The 21,813-nt window shown below is 44.7% G+C and overlaps 1 protein-coding gene across 1 annotated transcript in view; it reads right to left on the reverse strand.

Annotated features, from left to right (window-relative positions):
* TENM4 (teneurin transmembrane protein 4) overlaps positions 1–21,813 on the reverse strand; it is a 2,614,134-nt gene that overhangs the window by 160,199 nt on the left and 2,432,122 nt on the right. The window contains exons 20-21 of the mRNA XM_032488752.1: positions 20,325–20,539; positions 18,564–18,774 (exon numbers count right to left, since the gene is read on the reverse strand). Of these exons, the coding sequence (XP_032344643.1) occupies positions 18,564–18,774; positions 20,325–20,539 (426 nt within the window). The remainder of the gene's footprint in view (positions 1–18,563; positions 18,775–20,324; positions 20,540–21,813) is intronic.

Here is a 21,813-nt window from a genome sequence, read left to right on the forward strand (position 1 = left end):
TCCACGCCCGCCTCCTCTGGTGCAGTCAGAGCTGGGAGGGCTGAGGCGGGGCCTGGGCCGCTCACAGCCCCAGCACCCAGCTCACGGCCAGCTGAAAGGCGAAGCCTGGAAAATGGTCAGTGAGACAGACTGAGACACAGCCTCTGCCCTCTGCCCTCACAGTCTGATCCGGGCAACAGGAAGACGGGTTGCAGTGCGTAAGGGCCTGCAACAAACAAGCGGGTAAAGCCCAGAGGAGGAAGCGACACCTCAGGGACCCCCATGAAGGCACTGGAGCTCAGCTCGGGGGCTGAGCAGTTTGCGGGCGGAGAAGGGCCTTGGGATTACTTAGAAGAGCATGTTCAAAGGCAGGTGTTCTCAGAATCAGGAGGAGCAGCAGAGCTGGAAAGTAGGCTGAGCAGCAGAAGTGAGGCTGTGACGGGCAGTCAGCTGACAGATGCTGGTCACGTGGGACAAAAGAGATGCCCCACAGTCCGAGCTGGAGGCCCGAAGGAGCTTTACTCTGGGTAAATCTCAGGGCCCACAGTTGTCAATATTTCTCCTCTCTGAGCAACCTTTCGAGATGGACAATAGGAGGCTGCCTGGAACTACAGGTGTCCAGGGCTCTGACTCCTCTGGAAAATGTCTTCATTCACACCCTCAGCCAGTTGACATGCCTCTGCTTTGGGATTCAGCCTCAAAGTACAAATTAAAGAAAAGAATATGAGAGCCCACTGCCTGTCAGGAGAGTGAGTGCAGAGGTATTATCTCATTTGATCCTTCTAAGCTCAGGGGGGATAATTATCTTTCTCAAGGTCTCCCGGTTGGGTGGCTGCAGAACTTGGGTGGGGACCCTGCTTTTTTCACTCCCAGACAGTCACATCACCTTCTCCTACACTCCAAGTAGCTTCTCATCCTGGAGTTTGGTTCCATGGCTCCTCTCTCCCTCCCTCCCTCTCCAAATCCCCCAGTGCCTTTGTGGTCCACCCTAGCCTGTAGTGACCCTGATTTTGGCCTTCTCAAAATTCCCTTGACAATTCACCTTGTCTGATGCAGTAACCCCCATCTGTTGTCTTCAGTGCTATCAGGGTTAAGTCTTCTCAGGCTGTGAGAAGCTCTTAAAGACAGAGGACCCCAGACTGTATTGTCTTTTTCTCCCCCAGGGAGCAGCACAGTGCTTTGCTTAAAAAAAAAAAAAAAAAAAAAAGCAAAAGTGTGACCTATATATACATTTTTTAAAACTGATTTGCCTTTTATCAGAATTAGTAGATTTGGGCATAAAAAGGTAAAACTTAGAGTTGGACAATTGTGTAAGTTTTGTGAAAACAATAGGTATGAAAGCAGAATGTGGAATAACAGTAACGTTAACATCTATCATGTGCCTACAGCGGAGTTTGTTCTGTGTGCGTCAACTCATCTACCCCTCATAACAAAGTCTGGGCCGATGATTACTTCCGTTTCCCGATTTGCTGTCTTGGCTGTATTTGCCTAAGGCTGCATAGCTAACAAGAGGCGGTGCCGAAAACCGACCCCAGGTATCAGGCTCCAGAATGCATCCTCCAAACCATTACCCTGTTGCTGGACTGTCTACCTATTTCAATCACCACCGAATCCTTTACTCCGGAAAAAGAAGGCTTAGGAAGAACAGGCTCTCTTACTGGAGGGAAAGAAATGCCTGCTTACTTGGATATAATGCAGCAGGTGGAAGTTCCTCGCAAATAAGCCAGACAAGTGGACTGGGCTGAGTGAGGAGAGGTGCAGGAGCCCAGCTGGTCTAGCGAAAGTTCCTAATGCTACCTCCAATGGACACTTGTCAATTCTTTCTTCCTTAATCTCTGTCGCATTGAAGATTTTTTCCCCCAAATCAATGCATTGTATATACATAGTTTTAAAAGTCAAGCAATCCTATGACGCTTACAATGAAAACTAGCAGACCTCTGCCCACCCCACCTCTCCCAGACAACCGCTCTCAGCTCTTTTGGCTTTTTCTTCTAGAATTTATTCCAACATTTCTAAATGCTACACTTATACAGCTATTGTTGACTTAGATTTGATGTTATCTACTGCTGCTGTCCAGTATAATCTAATGGAAAAGCAGCATTTCTTCTTCAATTTCCTGTGTTCCTATTATTGACTCTGCCCATATGAGACAACAGAACTAAAATCCCTCTGAAATAGAATTTTCCACATAGTCAAACACACAGGGTACTCTGCTGGGCCCATCGTTTACTGGCTGCCTGGAGATCCCCCTGGTGGAGACCCTGCCCTGCTGTGGTCTGCTCTGTTCATGTTCCAGGCCTGCGACACATCCATTGCTCTGCGACTTCTCTTCTCCTCATTCACTGAACCCCTTGTTTCCCGGACCCCACTTCTTGGTTTACTTTATTGTTTTGGTGGAATGCACTTTCTAGAAGCTTCCTGGGAAAAGGTGAATGAGAGGTATGATTTTAGTACCATGCATAGCTATAAATATTTTTGCCCCAACACTGGATTGGTATTTTGATTGGCTCTGTGAGATGAGAGGAAACCTAAGGGTCTAACTGCTTCTGCTCACATATCTCAGACAAGCCCGGCCACGTTTCAGCTCCGCACCTCCCTCTTGTCCTCTACGGCGCCTGGCGCCTCGTCCCTGAGGCTTCCTGGGGCTCCGCTCCTCACGCACATCTCAATCAGCAGATGCTCAGTACTCAGCTTTCTCCATGCTGCTAATCAACCCGCTTTCTAATTTGCAAAGGTCTGCTGACATCTCTGGATGGCTACTATGTTTTGCTTTTTATTTGTCCTTGTTGGTTTGTTCCTTGTTTGTGTGCAGCCACTGTTTTCACCATGGTGGGACTCCAGGAGGGAGCGAAGTGTACCATTCAACCACAAGTTCCTCTCCACGGCATTTTCTAATCCCTCCTTCCTGAAGATCTCTCTTCCCGCAGCTTTGAGAGCAGTGCATGTTCTGATATTTCTGCCACTGTAGTCACTCATCCCTACTCTCCTTTTCTGCTCTTCCTCCACCCATAAGTGCTGGGAGCTCTCAGGCATCTGTCTTAAGTCTTCCTCCCTTCTCATCACTTCCCACTCACCTCACTCTCCCTATTTGATTTTTTGAGGTCTCAGTTTAGATGTCATGTTCTCAAAATAAGCCTTCCCTGACCCCACCCCTATTAGGTTAGCTCCCCTTGGTAAGTGCTCCCTATGACCTCACCCTTTTCCTTCATAACTCATCATGTCCCATCACTGATCAATGCCCTTCTCCCTGCAGTCTGAGAGATCCACCAGAGCAGGTCCCTGTCTGCCTTGGTCACAGCGGTCACCACTGCCCAAGCACATGGAGTAGAAGGTGTGGAAAAGACACATACTGGATGAACATGTGCTAGCAAGGATAAACAGATGGAGGAACAGATAAGTAGCATGGGAGAATGGGATTCAAACCAGGCTTGGCCATATACATGCTGTGTAATCTTGAACCAATAAAAAAAGTGTTCAGAAAAGAGCCTTAACTCTCAACCTCAACTGCTGCTTCTGCTATATCAATCCTATTGCCATCAGATGACTGAAAAAAACACACAACCTAACAGGTGAGAGCTACGTTTTACCAGGAGGACATTCTAAGGACTTAGAGCCTGGGAAACAGCCTCTCAGATAATCTCAAAGGGTCTGCTCTGAAGAGACAAGAGAGGAGCCAGGATATACAGGAGTTTTTGCAATAAAGACTAGGTGGTCAGAGCATCAAAAGATTACTCTTAATTAAAGAAAACTAGATAATCTCAAATTAAGGAATTTAGTGCTTTTCCACATATGGGAAGATGCAAAAATTTGGGCTCATTGAAATCATTCCTTTGATATGCACCTTAGCCATCTAGGGCCAGTTGCTTGTTCTTTTCCATCCTGAGTCTCTTCAGGGTGTGCCCTTTGGGGTGGCTACAGTGGCAGATGGTGGGCACCCTGTTTCCATCCTGAGTTCCCTCAGGGCTCACCGTCCAGGGGTGGCTACAATGTGATGGCTTGAAGGCTGCAACATCCTTTGTTCACTTGTAGTATTTGCAGGCAATATTTTCATTCACACATCCTACCTCACTGGGTTGTAAAGATCAAAGCAGAATGGAAAAATTGTATATCACTGTGCTCAGTAAGCTAAAAGTCCTACACAACATAAGGGATTACTACTGTCATGGTAAATTCTGCTACACAGAAAATTCTTGTCTGCTTTAGGTGTGGGGGATGCAGGAAACGAGAACAGCAGGCTCAGGTTTCAAATCTCGGGATTCTTTAGAATATACTTTCTTAAAGTGGGTCCCACTGAGCCTTCTCTGCTATGCTCTAATACTAGGCATTCAGGATGGACGGACCACCTGGGGTCTTGTCTTTCACCTCAAGCAAAGCTAATTTAGAAAGCATGTTGTGCCTTCATGGTTAAAGGTTTTAACTTAATGTATTCTTTAAAAAGCAGAAAAACAATGAAAATATTTATATACAGACAGGTGTGTAACAGCTGAAAAAACACGTGTGTTTTGGCACCTGGAGCGCTTAGAAATGACACTGGCCCCAGATTTTGGTTCAACTCAGCTCATTTTCTTGTGCCTTGGATTTGTCCATTTTATCAGTTGTACTAACTGGGGAGAGGAGGAATCTTTTAGAAACCCTCAGGTCTTAGAGGCTACAAGGTAGACAAAGGTATCCTCTTTCACGGCCCCCATCAGTTAGTGCTTTGAAACACTGCATTAGGTTCGGTTTAAAAGTGCACCAGAGTCCAATGGCCAAGCTGGCAAACACACTGACTGACATTCTCTAAGTATCACTTTGGTCGCACATCAGGAAGTGGGCAGGTGGAAACAGCAGTGTTGAAGATTTGAATTCAAGTTCAAATTCTGCTTCTAAACTATTGGATAGGCAACTTAAGTTGTCATTAATGGATGTGTTGACATTGTAAACATAACCTCTGTGTCCCACTTCTGTGGCTGAAAATTATAAGCATTTTCCCACATTTCATACTTTTGATGATCATTTTGAATGGCTGAATAATATTCATTAAGTGAATATTGTATAATTTGCTTATATGATTTCTTATTAGTGGACACTGGATTTTTTTCCAGATGTTCACAATTGTAAGCGATGCTGAGATAAGCAAGCAGCTTTTTCTAGGTATTGGTTTACTTCTTTAAGAAAGACTCTCAGAAGTTGAAAATCTGACCATTTTTATGATTTAATGGAAAAAGCCAATTTGCTTTCCCAAAGAGTTGTACTGATTTGCAGTGCAACTAGTAATATACGTGGGTACAGTTTCACTGTAGCCCCTTTGGGACTAGTATTAACTTGGGGGTGGGGTTTTAATTTATTAGGTTAAAAAAAAGATGCACAATTATTTTAATTTGCACTTCTTAGATTACTAATGAGGTTAAACATATTTCATGTATGTTTACAGCATACTATGTATTTTTGGAAGCTTTTCTACATGAGCCTTAGCCATATATCTACAAGATTATATTTTTCACAGCATATGTACTTTAGTATAATATAGATATTAACACTTCTTCAGTCCCTCCTTTTTTACTGCACGTATTTTCCCAGTCTACCATTTTTCTTCTTATTTTGATAAGTCTTTTAAGACATGTGGAAGTTTTACATTTTTATGTGAACATTTGTTAGTCTTTTTTCTTTGTGATTTCTTCAATAACTTTTTAAAAAATAGTCAGTTACAATGTGTCAATTTCTGGTGTACAGCACAATGTTTCAGTCATATATATACACATATATATTATTTTTCATATTCTTAAAAGTCCTCTAAGCCAGAGATATGCAAATGTCGGGTGTTACCCTCTTTTAGTTTTTGACTTTTAAATATTTACTTCTTTAATCCATCTGGAATTGATTTTGGCATTCGGTGTGAGGTGAACTCTGAATCAGAGGGTGAAAACGCAAATTCCTCCAGGGGCCAGGCAGGTAAGTTATAGCAGTGGAGCAGGTCACGTAGAAGAAAAAGGATGAGGGGCAGACTGAGGTGAATTACAGAGTATTTGAGGGGCAGAGTCTTGTTCCTGCAGGAATTCGGGTCTTCCAGTTTTTCAAGGTAAGCCATAAACCTATAGTTTTATGGGAAATCACCCAATTTTAAAATATTGGGCCAGCACTGCAGGCTACAAATCCTTCTCCATGTCTACTGACCACATCTATCCCTCTGAATGCTACTTGGTAGCCTCTGGTTTAAGCTGATGCTTTTCCAAGCTCTTCCAACCACACTTACTGACTAAGCCTTTTCTTCTCCATTAATTTGCAATTCTTCCTCTTTCAAATATTAAAAGATTACATATAATTGGTACTATTTCCAGATAATTTTATTTCATCAATCTGCCTGACTCCTGTTTCTCTATTATTATAGATGTAGGGCATGTTAATATTTCTAAAGATGAGTACCTTTCTATTATTCTTTTTGGAATTTCTTTCATACTTTCATCTGTTTATTATTCCAGAGGAGGTCTTAAACCATTCGATCAAATCCCCCGAATTCCCTTTAGGATTCTGTTTGGCATTCCATTAAACCACTAAACTGACATACTTAGAGTAGTTCACCTTCTCTTCCAGGGACATGTTATATTTCCTAATTATTCATGTCCTGTTTTATAGCGCTCAATAAAATTCCGCAGTTCTTGTCAGACAGGTCACATATAGTTCTTATTAAGATGATATTTTAATTTTTATTGATTTTTTGACTGGGACATTTTTCATTATATTTCGTAACTGGTTATCACAAGTATATGGGAAATCTGTTGACTTTTGAAAAGCTATTTTGTACCCCAGTTACAAGTTCTGAATTCTTATTAAAGAAAATAGTTTTTCAGTTAATGTTTTTGTGCTTCCTAGGAATGCAAACACATCCTTCACAAATAATGACAGCTTGGCCTCTGCTTCTTATTTCTATTTCATGCCTTATGCCACTTAAGCCAGAGTCTCTAAAATAATAGATATACCCCTATTTATTAGTGATTTTTTAAAGGGAATTTGTCTACTATTTCACCAGGAAGCACTGGCCTCTGACTGGAAATCAATGTTCTTTATTACACTGAGTTTCTTTTCCGTCTTTCGTTTTCAACATTGTTATGGCCTAGTATTGTAATCAAACAGGGTTTTTTTTTTTTTTTTAAATCACCTATCACTTTTGAACACAAAGGAAAAATCTTAGCACAGTGCACTCAGAAAGTGTTGGAAACTTGCAAAATAAATGTGAATCAGACATAGGTGGGTTTAAATCCCAGCTCTGATACTTTGGGATCTGCAACCCTCATCTGGAAAATGGGGATAATGACTCTGCTGGCACAGGTTGGTTATGAGAATTAACTGAGTTAATGTAGATAAACTAGGCTTAGTGGCACCTATGAGAAGCTTGACAGAGTTCACTCTCCTCCTCAATCGGTTAGAAGAGAGAGATAATGGAGATACAATTTCCTAAAAGAAAGCTTTCCAAGGAATAGCTTGCATTTCTAGGGTTGAGAAAACTCAAATTATACGTGTGACAAATATCATCCTAGTCTTCCTGCTTTAGTGCACAGGGCTTTTCCTCACTTTTCCAGAATATACCATCTATCCCTTGCACTAGTTCATGGGTTCTTTGGCCTATGGCAAAACGAAAATAAAAAATCAGGCTGACATGTAATATGAACCAGGAATGAAACAAACTGTGCTTCTATTAGCCCCAAACACGACGCCGGTCAGATAAAGGCATGAACAAGCAGCTACTCAAACTGAAACCAGATGTTGAGAGGTTTCTGGCTTACACATTTTTACAACCCTTCATATAACACTCAGAGTCCTGTCATTTCAACAGAAGGTCCTCTGCTCTGTTTATGCAGCAAGAAATCCTCCCAAAACTCTGTTAGATTTGCAATCACTAAACCTGTGAAGAAAAAGGAGCTCCTTCCCTAAGTGGAGATCCTTTGGTGCAAACTCTTTGGCCCAGAGGAATGCTAAGGACTGACAAAGCATACATCCTGCAGCATCCTCAGAGCAGAGCCCGAGGAAAGGAGACCCAAGGAAGGGGGCCCCAACTTGGGAGGGGACCAGGGAAAGTGCAGAAAAGCCAGCAGACAGAGCATGGATTCTGGACTCAGACTGTCCTAGAGTCAAATCCTGGCTCTGCCCTTAACTCCTTGTGTGTCTGTGGGCAAGTATGTTCATTCCCCTGAACCTTATTTCTTCATCTACATAAAGGAAATAATTTCTTCTGCTTCCCAGCTTACAAAATTTAAGTTGTATAATGCATGTATAACACTCAGCTCACTCCTGGGACCCTGTAAACACTGAAAATGATTAGTGACTTTTATTGCCAATAACAGTAACAAACCCTTGTATAGCACCCATTGTGTGCCTGCCCTTGTTCTCAGTATTTAACACACATTAACTCAGTTTATCTTCATAATTACCCCCATAAAGTGGGGACTACTATTGTCACCATTTTTCAGATAAGGAAACTGAGGCACTGATGGGTTATCTATCTTGTCCAAGGTCACACTGCGAATAAAGGGCAGAGACTGGATACCATCCAGGCGAGCTGGCTTCAGATCTTCTCTCTGAGCACTCAGCCGTGTTCCCCCCTCTCTACTGCTATGTGACACGCTATAATTGATTTGGTTCAGTGCCGCCTTGAGGCTGCTTTTCCATGGAAGGGAACACACACAGTTCAGGCCACAGAGGGCTTACCCAGTGAGGCAGTCCATTTCTAGAAAGCCCTGCTGACTGTGAGATCAGGACAGACCTTAGCCTGTATTCCACTCTCCTCCACCTCTCAACTTAACTTCATCTTTTCTTGTTGGTACTGCCTTCTCCCACCCCGCAGGGAAAGGGGTCTCTCCTCCTTCCCGAGGACTAACCCTTCTGCATCCGCCCTCCATTCCCTGTATCCCACCCTCTTTCATCAATCATCTCCCCTCTCCCTGGGGCCTCCAATATTCTCCCCTGGCTCCTTTCCCGCAGCTGACAACATGTTCAAGGCTCCCCCACCTTATGTAAACCTCTCCCTGAACCTACCTCCTCCTCAGGTTACTCCCATCTGTCTCCCTCCCCGCTCCGTCTAGAAGGAACTCTTTCTACTCTGTACCTCTCCCTCACTCCTGAACTCGTGGTGACCCCGCTTCCACCTGCAACGGGGGCGGGAATGCTCCCACGGAGGCTGCCGATGATCTCCTAATGACCAATTCCAGCAGCTTCTTTGTACTCAGCTCCTTACTTTGCTCTAAGGTGAATCTCTCCCCCACCCACCCTCTGAACAGTGGGCTTCCATCCTGGACTCCCTGCTTCTCTAGGCTCTGCCCGCTCACGTCCACACTGTGACACTCACTGGGTTTCCATCTCCAGGTCAGAGCTATCCCCGAGTCAATGCCTACTTATCCATCTGCCCACTGGTAATTGCCAACCAACAACACCCACTTGGAAATTCCATAAGCAGCTCAAATCTGATGTAAACTGACCATCTCCCTACTTCCTTCTCTCAACAAACCCCCTTCCCCTCCGTATTTCCTAATTTAATCACTACACATGCATTCTCCAAGGTCTACACTTCCTGCCTCTCCCTTACAGCTAAGTGGTTAAGAAAACTAGTCTATAATGTCCTCGAATGTATCAGAGACAGACAGACCTGGAACCAAACCCCAGCTCCTTCACTGACTGGGTATGAAACTTCTGCCTGCTCATTTAAACACCCTGAGCTCCACCTCCCTGGAGAAAAAGTACCTATTTTGTATGCCTGTTGTAAAGGGTCTGAAACAGTTTATGTAAAACAGCCAGGGAAACATTTAGATGCTATCAATATTAATACTGTTAATTTTGCCAAGAAGTTTCAGCAAGGCAGGGAGGAGCCTGTAAAGATTTACAAAACCTGAACCTAGAATGGGACATTTGAGAAGTTTCCTAGGGAATCAAAAGAAACCAAACTTATAAGAGAAAATAACAGTGCCTTGGAATGTCCTGGAGCCCACATTTCCATTTTTAAGCTGCAGCAGTACTGGCACAGAAAGACTGCAGATTTAAACCAGCTTCAGAGTTGCCCTGCCCCATGAATCTGGCAGACATGGAATGCACGAATCTCCCAGGACAGAAAGAACATTCCTCAAACAGGTGCCCTGGCGGTGCCCTAAGCTGCCTTCTTTCCTTCAAGTCGCTCACAAGAAGTTCACGTAGAAGGAGATTCTAGGCTGCTTTGACCTTTTCACCCAGTGCTCACTGACCCTCTGACGAGGGTCTGCCATATTAAGAGATCTGTGCCATCAACTGGGTCCAGGAAAAGTCGCTGTGATTGGATTCAGAAGATCTGGCTTTGTGTCCTCATGTGAGCCACTGTTCATAGACTGTTCAAAGACTTTGCCGTCTGATTGCTAAAAGCAAAAAAATAATCCTTTCCTGTCTGATCCACAGCGACCACATCTGTCATGGAGGAGAGATGGTTACTATTTCTCCTTTTTTTCCTTTTTTTTTTTTTGAGTAACTCTTTACAGTTCCTTTCTGCTTCTTGCTTCTGCTCTGGCCCCAAGTTGCTAATAATTAATATTTGTGTACCACTTTCCAGCTCCCTGTGCACTTTGCTCACAATAAATCCTTCATGCCTCACACCCTCCTCCTGTATCCCTGGCAGAGGTAGCTGCCCTCTCTGCTCCCACGGGAGCTTGCCCAGACCTCTCTGTTGGCACAGACCGCATTATACTGGAATTATCCAGGAAAGGGTCAGCTCTCCCAGAGGACTGCAGACTCTCTGGGGGCAAAGCTTCTGTTTTATTCACTGATGAGTCTCCAGCATTTAGTGAAGTGGATGTTCAGCAAATGTTGAATAATTAAGAGACACTTAAAAACGTGCTGAGAACTTATCACGAATCACAAGCTTTCATGCCACTGTCAGACTCTCTAAAGTTGGTTTTATTCCTAATTACAAGCAAGTTAGGTGAGGCTCAGACTTATTCAACGTTCCACAGTTCACAGACAGTGGACCCAGAATTCAAACCCAGGTCTGTTTCACTCCAAAACCTTTGCCCTGTCTGTGGATCACACTGTCTCTCCGGCCACAGCGAAAACCTCTACTATCTACCACCAGTGCCAAGTCCAGCAGACTTGGGTCAGGCTAATTCCTCAAAGGGTGTCACCAGGAGGCCATGTATTGAATCCTGTCCCACATATCAGTAGTACTGAAAAGGGAAAGAAAAAGACACAACATGTGAGAACCCTCTTACAGTCACTGTTCTGCAAGGGAAAAGCTGGCTAGTAAGGTGAGAGGAGCAACCACATTTACCAATGGAGAGAGAAGACAGCTATCAGAAATTTAAAAATTAATCACCTGTTACATAAAAATTAAACTGTCTCTGATAAAATATCTTCTCTCGGAAACTGCACCGAGTGGGCGTGGGAGTGGGGTTCCTTCAGCAGGAGTGAGCACAGGTCAGGATGTTCTTTAGGACAGGCGGATGGGTCCCCTGCAGCCGCAGACGGCAGGCACACAGCCAGTTCCCTGGGAGCTTTGGAGATGTGAATGCTAGTCCTTGGTTCCTTGGGTGCTGTAAGGAGACTGAACCAAGCCTTCTCCCTCCTCTTTAGTTACATGGGCAGTTTCTCCTTTTTCTCAGCCTCTCTTAGCCTCACTTACTAGCCCATGAGGACACCAAGGGCAAGCACCATGTCTGTCTTGTGGCCGTATCTAAATGCCCAGGCCAGGGGCTGGCACACAGTAAGGGGCTCTCCCTGAGTACCTGTTGAGCCAAACTCAGTGAAGCCTGTGGCAGGCACATATCCACTTCCCCTCTTCCAGAGAACCCTAATTTTGTTTAGAGTGCCCAGGCGGCAAGCTAAAAATAGTCACTTCCTCAGACCTCCTTATAGCTCTGAGTGTCCAGGTGACATAGCTCTGCCAAAGAAATGTCAGCTGAATATTTTGGGAAAAAATTAGCTTCCCTACTTTCTTCCCACTTCTTCTATTTCCTGCCTGACATGCAGATGTAAGTTCTGGAGCTGCAGCAGCTACCTTAGGACCATGAGGGGCAAGCATGAAATCAACAGCCAGAGTTGATGATGGCAGAACATAAGGGTGGAATGAGTCTGGTCCCTGATGCCACGGTGGACTGCTGTACCAGCCCTGGATGGACATATCCTAGACTGATAGTGTGCATGAGAGCATCAAAATCCCACTTAAATGCCACTCTAGCAGAGATCTTGTTACATGCACACTGAATACATCTCTAACTAATCCCACAGAGAGACAAGCTTCATTACTAGTACCTACTGTGTCCTTGAACTACCTTTGCTTCTTTCCTGCCCTTGAGGCCCCAGGCCCCAGATAATTTACAAGACAGATGGCAGGGGCAGTGGAAGGGGTGACGTGGGGGCGATAGGAACCCTGCCTTGTTGTCTTTAGTGGGCAGGGACAGCCGTTGGCAGGGCTGGTTTCCAGTCTGCTAGTGAAGTGCTCTGATATTCCTAATTCTCCCCTACTGAACAGATTTTTGGCCACAGTCTCTCTCCAGTGTGCTGACTTGAATTCTCCCCCTGCCTAGAATTTCATTCCACTCATATCAGATTGCTCCAAATAAATCACTGCTATCAGGGAGAGGTGCCTTCACACGGCACTTTTCCAAAGAGGTGTTTTTAGTAGAAATTTCACGAAGTGCTGCCAGTGTTATTTACAAGAAGGTTAATTGATTACCAGGACACCTTGATTCTTCATTGCTGTCTTGTTTCTTATAATTCAGAGGAAGGGGATACAGGGAATGGTGGGGGCAGAGCTTGTGAGAAACTGAAAATCATCCCTCAACTACTTTTCTTAGTTGCTTCTTTGAAGTAGTGCAGGTTTTTACACAAATGACTGTGTATAACATCAGACATCTTCCTCTCCAGATCCTTGCAAAGGCACCCAGAGACTGACCAACCTTACCCAATCAAAGCAAGGGGAATACAGAAATAGCACCTTCCACTGGTCTCGGAAAATCCTGACGAACCCAACTTGGATGACCCTTGGAAGACAGAAGCTCATGTGAAAATAGCTATTCACATGTAGGAATAAAGAGGAACAGGCGGCAAGGGCAGCAAGTAAAAACACCACTAAATGCCACTGAACTTGTCCTTCTGTCCTCCCTGGCTCCCGCTCCACCCCCCATTTTTCCCCTCATGAAATCACAAAGCTCAATCGTAGTACCCTCCTCTGGTTATATATATTAATGGGCTCTTGTTCTGGGCCCCAGAGGATAAACTCTCTGGTTCTAATCATTTGACTTCCTTGCTGAAAGCGGGCCCTGGTACCCAATACCTGCAGAATGAGCTTCTCCCTTAGGGCGGCATTCAGCTCCCTGCTAACCCACTTCTCCCCTTCAGGGCACTCTTGCCCCACTCAAACAGAACTGCTGGCTCCCTACAGCGGCTCTTCATTTTCTGCCTACCTCTGTCTTGCTCCTGTTGTCCCCACTACCTGGAACAAAGTCCTTAAACCACAGGCGCCTCCCGTTTTCCTCCTTTAAATGTAAAAATTCTACCCATCTTTTAAGGTCCCACTGAATGTCACTTCATCCGGAGAGCCCCCCGACCCTCCTGGTTGGACGTGCCCTTACCCTTCTCCAACCCGCACAGCGCTTGGACCGGTGACTCCAAGAACGACCTCTCTTCCTCTTTTCCTTGGATTAGTGGTGCTTACTACATAAATGCTTCAGCTCCTTAATCAAGACGATGGGCTAATCTTGCCAGAAACTGTGTTATACCTTCTGTGTACCTCCAACTTGGGAAAGAGAAAGAATGCAATATTTGTGGGATAAAAGAAGGAAAGAAAGAAGGAGGGAGGGAGGGACTAAACCTGCTCCTAGTCCCTGGACACAGAATAGGTCGACTTACAGCAGCTGCCTGGGCATGAACAAAAGGACTCTTCTCTTTAATTAGCATGACTGTCCTCAGACCTGGAACACCAGGGCATGTTTCTTATAAAATTACCAGGGTCCGTGTTTCCTAAAGATGATTCTCATTTCTTTTCTATGGGTTTCTAAACCCACCATGGGGCAACTCTGTGATTTTCCAACTTGGTTCACACTGCCACAATGTCAGGGTAATCTGCTGTTTGATGCTTCAGCATCAACCAAAATTAAAAGAGATGTTACCTGGAGACCCAAAACACTGCAATACTGACTCGTTGGGCCTTGGGGTTGCAAGCAATGCATACAAAGATATTTTCATTTTTAAAGTTCTGGATGCTGTGAGATTTTTTTTTTTTTCATGGTCTTTTGAATGGCTTCTCAAAGAAACTTCCTGGGTTGATTTAAGATGCTTATTTATTTTGGATGCACATTAATAAAGGGGAAATTATATTCCATATAATACAACTAGAAATAAAATACTTAATAGTATCAGAGCAAACAGTAAGACACTGTGGCAGAGTGGGGAGAGCATGGAATTTGGAGACCACGTTTCCATCCTAGCTCTACTGTCACTAACTGTGTGACTTTGGGCAAGTCAGTTAAATTCTCTGAGTCTTAATGTTTTCATCTGTGAAGCTGAGCTCAAAATATGTATTGTCTAAGGTTCTTGTAAGGTTCTTTCTTATGTACAGAAAGGAGCTAAGCATGGTCCGTTCCCAGCACAGAGTAGGCACTCTCTAAATGTCCATTGAATGAATGAATACATGGAAAACAAAAGTAAGTCTAATATCCAGAAAAACGGGGCTTGGTCCTGGAAAGGAAGCAAATGGATAAAGAAGGAAGGCCACGAACTTCTGGAGTCAGACAGATACAAATTCAAGTCTTACCTTCTCTCTTAACATCCCTGAACCTCAATTTCCTCATCTGCAATAAGGGGTGATAACAAAAATAAAAATAATCACCTTGTGGAGTTACTGCAAGGCTTAGAGAATGTGTTTAAAGTCCTGAGTAAATGGCAATGGTGAATTATATTTTAGCTACTGGTAGACATTCTCCCACTTCATTCAAGACTTGGGATCAGCAAGGTTACCTACCCTCAAATGGAGCCAACCCCCCAAAAAATTACATTCAAATTTTCGATCTCCACACTTGGGGGAAAGACCATTCTTTCTGAAAACAGCTGCCATGTTTTATTTTAAAACTTGCTGGGTTTCAGTGGTGTGTATGTGTGAGTATGCACGTGAGTGTGAGAGAGAAAATGCATCTAAGTTCAAAAGGGAGCTCTGTCAACAGCAAGCCTCCATGTATATGTACATATGTGTATATATAGTTTGTAAAGGGCTTTTATATTCTTTCCAGGGAAAAGATAAACTCTTGGAATTTAAAATCATCAGCTGGGTTGCATTAAATCAAGGGAAAGGCAAAAACGTACACAATATAGCCATTTGTTAAATTAAACACAATTATTTTTCCCGTTACTTAATTACAAACAGACATAAATACTCTAGATTCTGACATCTCAGATCTTCTCAAATTCTAGCCCTGCATTTCAACATGTAATGAAGGGAGGGTCATATTCCAGTTTCTGTGTTAAGCAAACCTGAGAGTTACAATTGTATATTGGGACCATAATGACTTCACTAAAACAAGACCTAAACTTTTAATTAACCTGCCAAGACAGATTACAACTCATAGCTCACAGGTAACGACCACAGACAGCTGAGACTCAATGCCAGGGACTCTAGGGGAGAGAGGGATTAATAGCAACATCAGTGTCAGTCTGTTTTTGTATTAAAGAGAGAAAAAAAGGTATTCATTAAACAATCACCGTAGCCTGAAGAAAGACAGACAAGTCATGAAAGGCGGCAAGAGAAAGGTGGATGGGGAAAGAGGATGGGAAGGAATATCAACAACTTCCACATATCAAAGCCCATGCTGGGAACTTTATATCCATTCTCTCCCTCTTCACAATGTGGATTGTCAAGTATCATTATCATTTCAATTTCTAGATAAGAAAAGAGAGGCTCAGAGAGGGGACACGACTGACTATGACTGCAGTGCTAACATGGGACAGTGAGGGAAGGAAGGAACAGAAAGTGATGCTCAGAAGGCATTTGTTCTCAAAGCTTAGCTGACGGATTGACCACCAGAATCAGGATCACTTGGGCTCCAGCTCCAGCCCGCTGGGAAAAGGCCCAGGAATCTGCATTGTAGCCTTGCTTCCCAGGTGATTCCCTGGTTCAATATTTAAGACGCCCCCATAAGCTACCATCACCCCTTGTTACTCACATTGTGGGCCACAGGTGAGCAGCATCTCACTGGCAGCAGAATCTAAGGACCCACCCAGACTGACTGAAGTGGAATCAGCATTTTAACAAGATGCCAGGGGGTTCATAAAACTCTGAGAAGGGCGGTATAGCCGACATTACAGGGTTAAGGGAAGTGAGGACAGATTTCATCACTTAGGTGAGAACAGGAGAACCAGGGGGAAAAGCAAGACCATCTCCTTAATTATGACAAAATAGGTCAGCAAGCTCCAACAAGCCAGGAGTTGGCAAAGGCACCTAATTGAACATATATTTTATTTCTCTGAGAGGCACATCCTAATTAAAAGTAGCCTTCTTTGGGGGTTTGTATTAATATCCTTTCATATTTGTATTCAGTTATTAAAAATACAGAATTCTGATTGTGAGAGACCTTAGTTCTGGGCAAGCATGATACTCTGCCTCTCTTGAACTGCACCTAAGAGAAATCAGGCTGTGAGCCCGTGGAGCTGTAACTCAGGCACCACTAATGGCTTGATAATCATGTCCCTAAGTTGAAGCCAACATGTCCAGAAAGAGAAAAGAAACAGAGGTCTGGGGCCTGGCAGACCCTGCCAAGCGTCAGCCTAATTGATGGTGAGGATGGGAACTGGCTCTCCCATGACAGGACACACGGCTGCACCCACAGCCTCCAGATCACTGCTAACCACCGAACTGCAGCCTCAAATTCCAGAATCAAGGAATCAAGAGCTGGAAAACTTAAGCAATTTGTGCAGGGCCAAAACACAAATTAGTGGCCGAGATTCAGAAGGGAGCATACTTTCCACTCTACCTCAGTAGAAGGCATTAAGGGAGGAAACCAACAGCACTGTCCCCGCCAAGACTGTAACGCTGACAGTCCTGCGGGTTGGGGGCTGAGCAGTGGAGAGGCCACACCCACACTCACACCCCTGTTAACTGAGTGACACAGTATGGTGGGGACTGGGCTGGGTGCTGAGGGGTGGAGAAGATTCTGTCCAAGTCCCTGCTTTCCAGGTACTCAGAGACCAGCAGCTGGGACAGACACTTCCAAAGCAAGGACAGCACACAGTGACATTTCCTTCGTCAGAGCTGATGTAGCCCGAGGGCCCCCATCGCCCTCATTTTGCCAAGACAGCAGGACACTGAGCCTGCAGTCACAGTAGAAGCTCGTACATCATGCTCCATGTTTAATGGGAAGGGATTCTCCCCCTCAATGCTAAGGGCAAAATTGCAAATAAGAGGAAAATGGCCTGAAAACAACTACTGTTGTTTAGAAGGAAGGACCAGGGTCCTGCAAGAGTTTTAGGGACGAAGGACCAGATTCAGGGGTTTTTATTCTACTCCATTTTCCATGTCAGAGAACCTCCCAGCCAAGGACCAAGACAGAGTTTTGAGATGAACTCAAAACCACACAGAGCTTTTCCTTAAGCAGAAAACCCATTTCCAAGCATTCTGGTTAGTGGAGTTTCATCTTTTTCTAAGTTTTACTTTCCCATAGGGGATTTTATCTCCAGGCTATGTCACTGTGCTTCCAGTATAAACTCAGGAAAAAAATGTTTTCTGACCAGAACCACTGAGACCACCGCAACCTACCTACCACACACTGCGGTGATCTCAGGAGAAGACACATTTTGTGCAACATGTGGGTAAAAAAGAGAGATTCCTTAGAACAGGATGCCAAGCTCCCCGGATACCCACAGGCTTGGGAGGTGGGCAAGGGGCTCCCTCTGAACTGAAAGCTCTTCCACTATGAGGGATGCAAAGGTGCAGAGCTCTCATTTAAAATATCGAGGCTTGCTGTCCGCTGGAGCTCAGGACCTCTCTATTCTCAGCAAAACCCCAATCTGCCTGGTCACGCTGTTCATCCAGCCCTTTTACACTGCTGTTCTCACTCTCTCCAAGCCTTTATCTTCTGTTCTCATCTGCCAGGAGCTGTTGGCTCCAAAAGCAAAGCTAACAAGCAAGTAAAAACACACAAAACCCCCCAAAACCCTAGTAACAAATCAGCGAGTTGACTCAAGGGAGACTTTAGAAACAAGTATAGGTGTTGGAAAGAAGTGACAAGAAAAGAGATGTGGTTTGTCATCCAGGATTCCTGTCTTGTCCGTTTCACTCCTTGCTCTTCAAATGTAGCTGCTGGTCCACACATCAGGCCACAGATAACACAAGAAAGGCAGCTGGCAACAGCGCTGGGCTCAAGATCCAGCCCAGCATGGCCTTCCAGCCCCTCCTGTCACTCCCTTCCCTCCTTTCCCTGCATCTCCGTCCCATCCCTGGTTCAGCAAGCCCAGTCAGGATGACCTCACACTGGACTCCAGGTGGCATCTGCAGCTTTGAGCAAAAGCAAGATATATCTCCTTGTCAGCCACAGCCCCCAGGACACCCAAGTCCCTCTTACTCAAGAGGACAATATCCCACAGACCCCAGAGGGGTGGCAGTTCCTTACCAATGGCGGTGGTGAGAAAAGAAACCACTTCAGACTCCTTCCCATCGTTGTAAAAAGCCAGGTGCCAGATTCCTGAATCCAAATACTGGATGAAGCCGGTCTCATGGCTAGAGGGGGGCACAACTCCCCGAGACTGGCGCTGGGGTCCCTCCAGGCTCCGTGCCTCCTGGGTCAGAAGCCTCCTTCCATCCAGCAGCTCCACAAAGTCAAACTGAAGGACAGAGAAAGCATGATTAGCAGTGGATCTGCTGCACCACGATGCTAGACTCCTTGAGCTTCTCCCAGGGAGGACACGGGAAACACAACCCGGAGAGGACGCTGAAGTTATGCAAAGACTGACCAACCAACTCCAACTCCTCCGCAGACCCTGTTTTTCTTATGGTGATAGTCTCCTGATTCTCTTGTGAGTGCAGCATAATCAGTGGATTAAAGTCTCACTTTGCTTTAATTTTGGGCATGTGTGGTGAGTCCTCACCTGCTGAGTTTGTACTGGGACAACCATGCTTTTCCAGTGGCGGGCATGTGATTAAAAACCCAGCCATTTCAGGAGTGTTTGAACGCCAGCTCTGTGCACGCGACAGTGGGAATCCCAGGGGTCTAGGATGGGGACTGCATGTGCCTTAAATGTCAGTTAAGTGCCAATGAAAGTATGATTTATATCTGTCATCCTTTTGTCAATGAGCCCTTCTAAATGCTCCAGTTTCAGGGAGCAGTTTTAGGGAAACTAAACTGGATTAGCTCAAAACTCATTTATCAATAATTACACAGTGTCAAATCCAAATGCCTATTGATCCAAGCCTGCTGATGTGAGAGACTGGAGAGCAGTCAGTCACACAGTGTTAACAACAGGCAGGTGGTTACGTCCTACTGGCCTACTAGCAAGCAAATTGAGCAACTATTTACCTGACTATCTATCTTAAAATAATACTTATTCTGTTTCATGTGAAAATGTCTGGAGGTATGAAGTCCAGGATCAGTGCTGCGATTCTATGAAGAAATCGGGGCCCAGGCTCTCTCTAGACTTCTGCAACTCCATGCTTAGCAAATGTATTTATCTAGCTTTTACCTAAAATTAAGTAACTATTGGGGCTAGGAAGACTGCATTTGTCCAGGGAGTGTCTGATGGAGGCCTGTGATTTATGTTACTCCAATCCCAGGGCTAGGAGCACCTCACACAAGTTTGTTCTTCACCCACCATGACTGGTCATGTGTCAATCATCTGGGATGAATTTTTTAAGTGTTTCTAGTGCACATGTGTTTGAGTAAATGTGAAACCCTGAAGGAGAGAAGGGATGCAAGAGACTAGTGGGGTAATGTATTCTGAGCCAAGTCCCACACAAGCTGCCTTAGCCCTGTGAAGTGGGGGTAGTTATTCCCATTTGCTAGGTTAGGAAACTTGCCTGGAAAGGATAAGTTACAGGCTTGAGGTTATACAGCTGGTAACGAGAGGATTCAAACCCAGGTCTCTCTGACACCAAAGTGCATGCTTTTTGTCCCCTGGATTACATTTCTTGGATAATTTTTAAAGGGCTACTGAGAGATTTCCTAGAATTCCTTCCTCTTAAAAAGTCCCAAGGATACAACCCTACTCCTCTCAAAGGTAGGGTCTGAGAGAGGGCAAACGGATGAATGGGCTATAAAATACATGAAATTCCCTTCAAGCTCAAGGATCCAGGCTTAAGCATTAGGCTTCTTGACTTTGGGTTAAGATTTGAGGAGGGAACCCTTGGAGATCAGCAGGGCATGTGGGGTACTGGTTACCTGTGTGTGCGAAGGAGGAAGGCCTTTTCTGCCATAAATGCCAACCAGAGCCGCCTTTCCCAGAGACACATTGAATTTCAGATGCACAGGGTGGTCTATGAACACCTGAGATCTCCAGAAAGTGCCAGGAGGAATCTTCTGGGAAGCCCGTCTTCCCACGTCGATTTCTCCAGAGTCTATAAAACTGTCCTCTGGAAAGAAACTACTGGGCTTTCCTAACAAGACATGGGGAAGGGAAGACAAAAACATCACCATTAGCCACAGGGGAAATGAGGGATCAGAGCGTCTGAATGGGTCGGGCTCTCTGCCTCCCACTCCTCTGTGCAACATTCTGCCGCCAGCCCACTCCCTGGCCCCAGACTCCCCCATCGAGGAGTAAGAATGCCCAGAACATTTTTTCCAGTGATGCTCAAATTGTTCTGCTAAAAATACACATTATTCCAAAGCAGTATGGGTCCTCCCCAAGGGCCATCTGTTTACTGCATAATTCTACAGCTTGTTAAGATATATTTTGATCCTAAAAATAATCATTTGCAGTCACATGAGAGTAATAGTCGTTGTGTGACTCTGTGTGTGTGTGTGTGTGTAAAAGCATGCATGCTAAAAGAGAAAAGATAGAGGGAACAATACACTGCTACTAAATTTCCAACTCAGGATGGTTCCCCCAGCAGCGGGAAGAAAGACCTGCGTGGCGTAAGGTATTTTACAAGTTCACTAGTCTATGTATAATTGGAAGCCAGATTCTGAGGCTAAGACATATGGATGAGGGTTCGTACTGGAGCAGGGGTAGGGTTGGGGAAGATAAGGAAGAGGATATGTTTGAAGGGATGATCATTTCTGAAAAATCCTTCTTTGTCTTGGAGGGCTCTGAATATCCTTCTTGTGCTAAAGTGGGTAAAGTTAAGGGGAATGCTCAAGTTCAGGCAGAAAGCTTATGACATACTTAGAAATTCAACCCAGACCCCCAACCCTGCATGTTGCTGGAGTCAGGGGTGGTCACAAGTAAGGTCTTGTGCACATTTCTGTCACTAATCAGGAGAGTGACAGGTTTCTGGACCAGGAAGGAAGGCTGCTTATCAAACTTCCTCTATTAAGTAACTGAACACACTCACATGTGAAAAATATAAACCCAAACTTCCTGCCAGACATCAGCCTTCTGAGGAGTTGGGAGGGGGCAAGAGACACGGGGACATTAGAAGACCAGTCTTGGGACGTTGACAAACCAAAATCAAGTCAACAGACTACAACTTATTTGTCATTAGAAAGCATCCCCTGGGTATCTCAGTTCCAGGGTTTGTTGTGTTAGAGATGTTGGAAGAGACACTTTCTAGAGACCAAGAATCCATTTGCAAAGAAAACATGTTTGTGGGAACTTTTTATAAAAAGCATTTGGGGAATAAGACATTTGTCTTTTTTCCCTAGCTTTGTAAGATTCCTTACAGAGCACATTTGATGCTGAAATGGAGCCTGGCAGGGCACTGTTGCAGTC

This window comes from Camelus ferus, chromosome 10 (assembly GCF_009834535.1).
Source record: "Camelus ferus isolate YT-003-E chromosome 10, BCGSAC_Cfer_1.0, whole genome shotgun sequence".
In the NCBI taxonomy this organism is placed as follows: Eukaryota; Metazoa; Chordata; class Mammalia; order Artiodactyla; family Camelidae; genus Camelus; species Camelus ferus.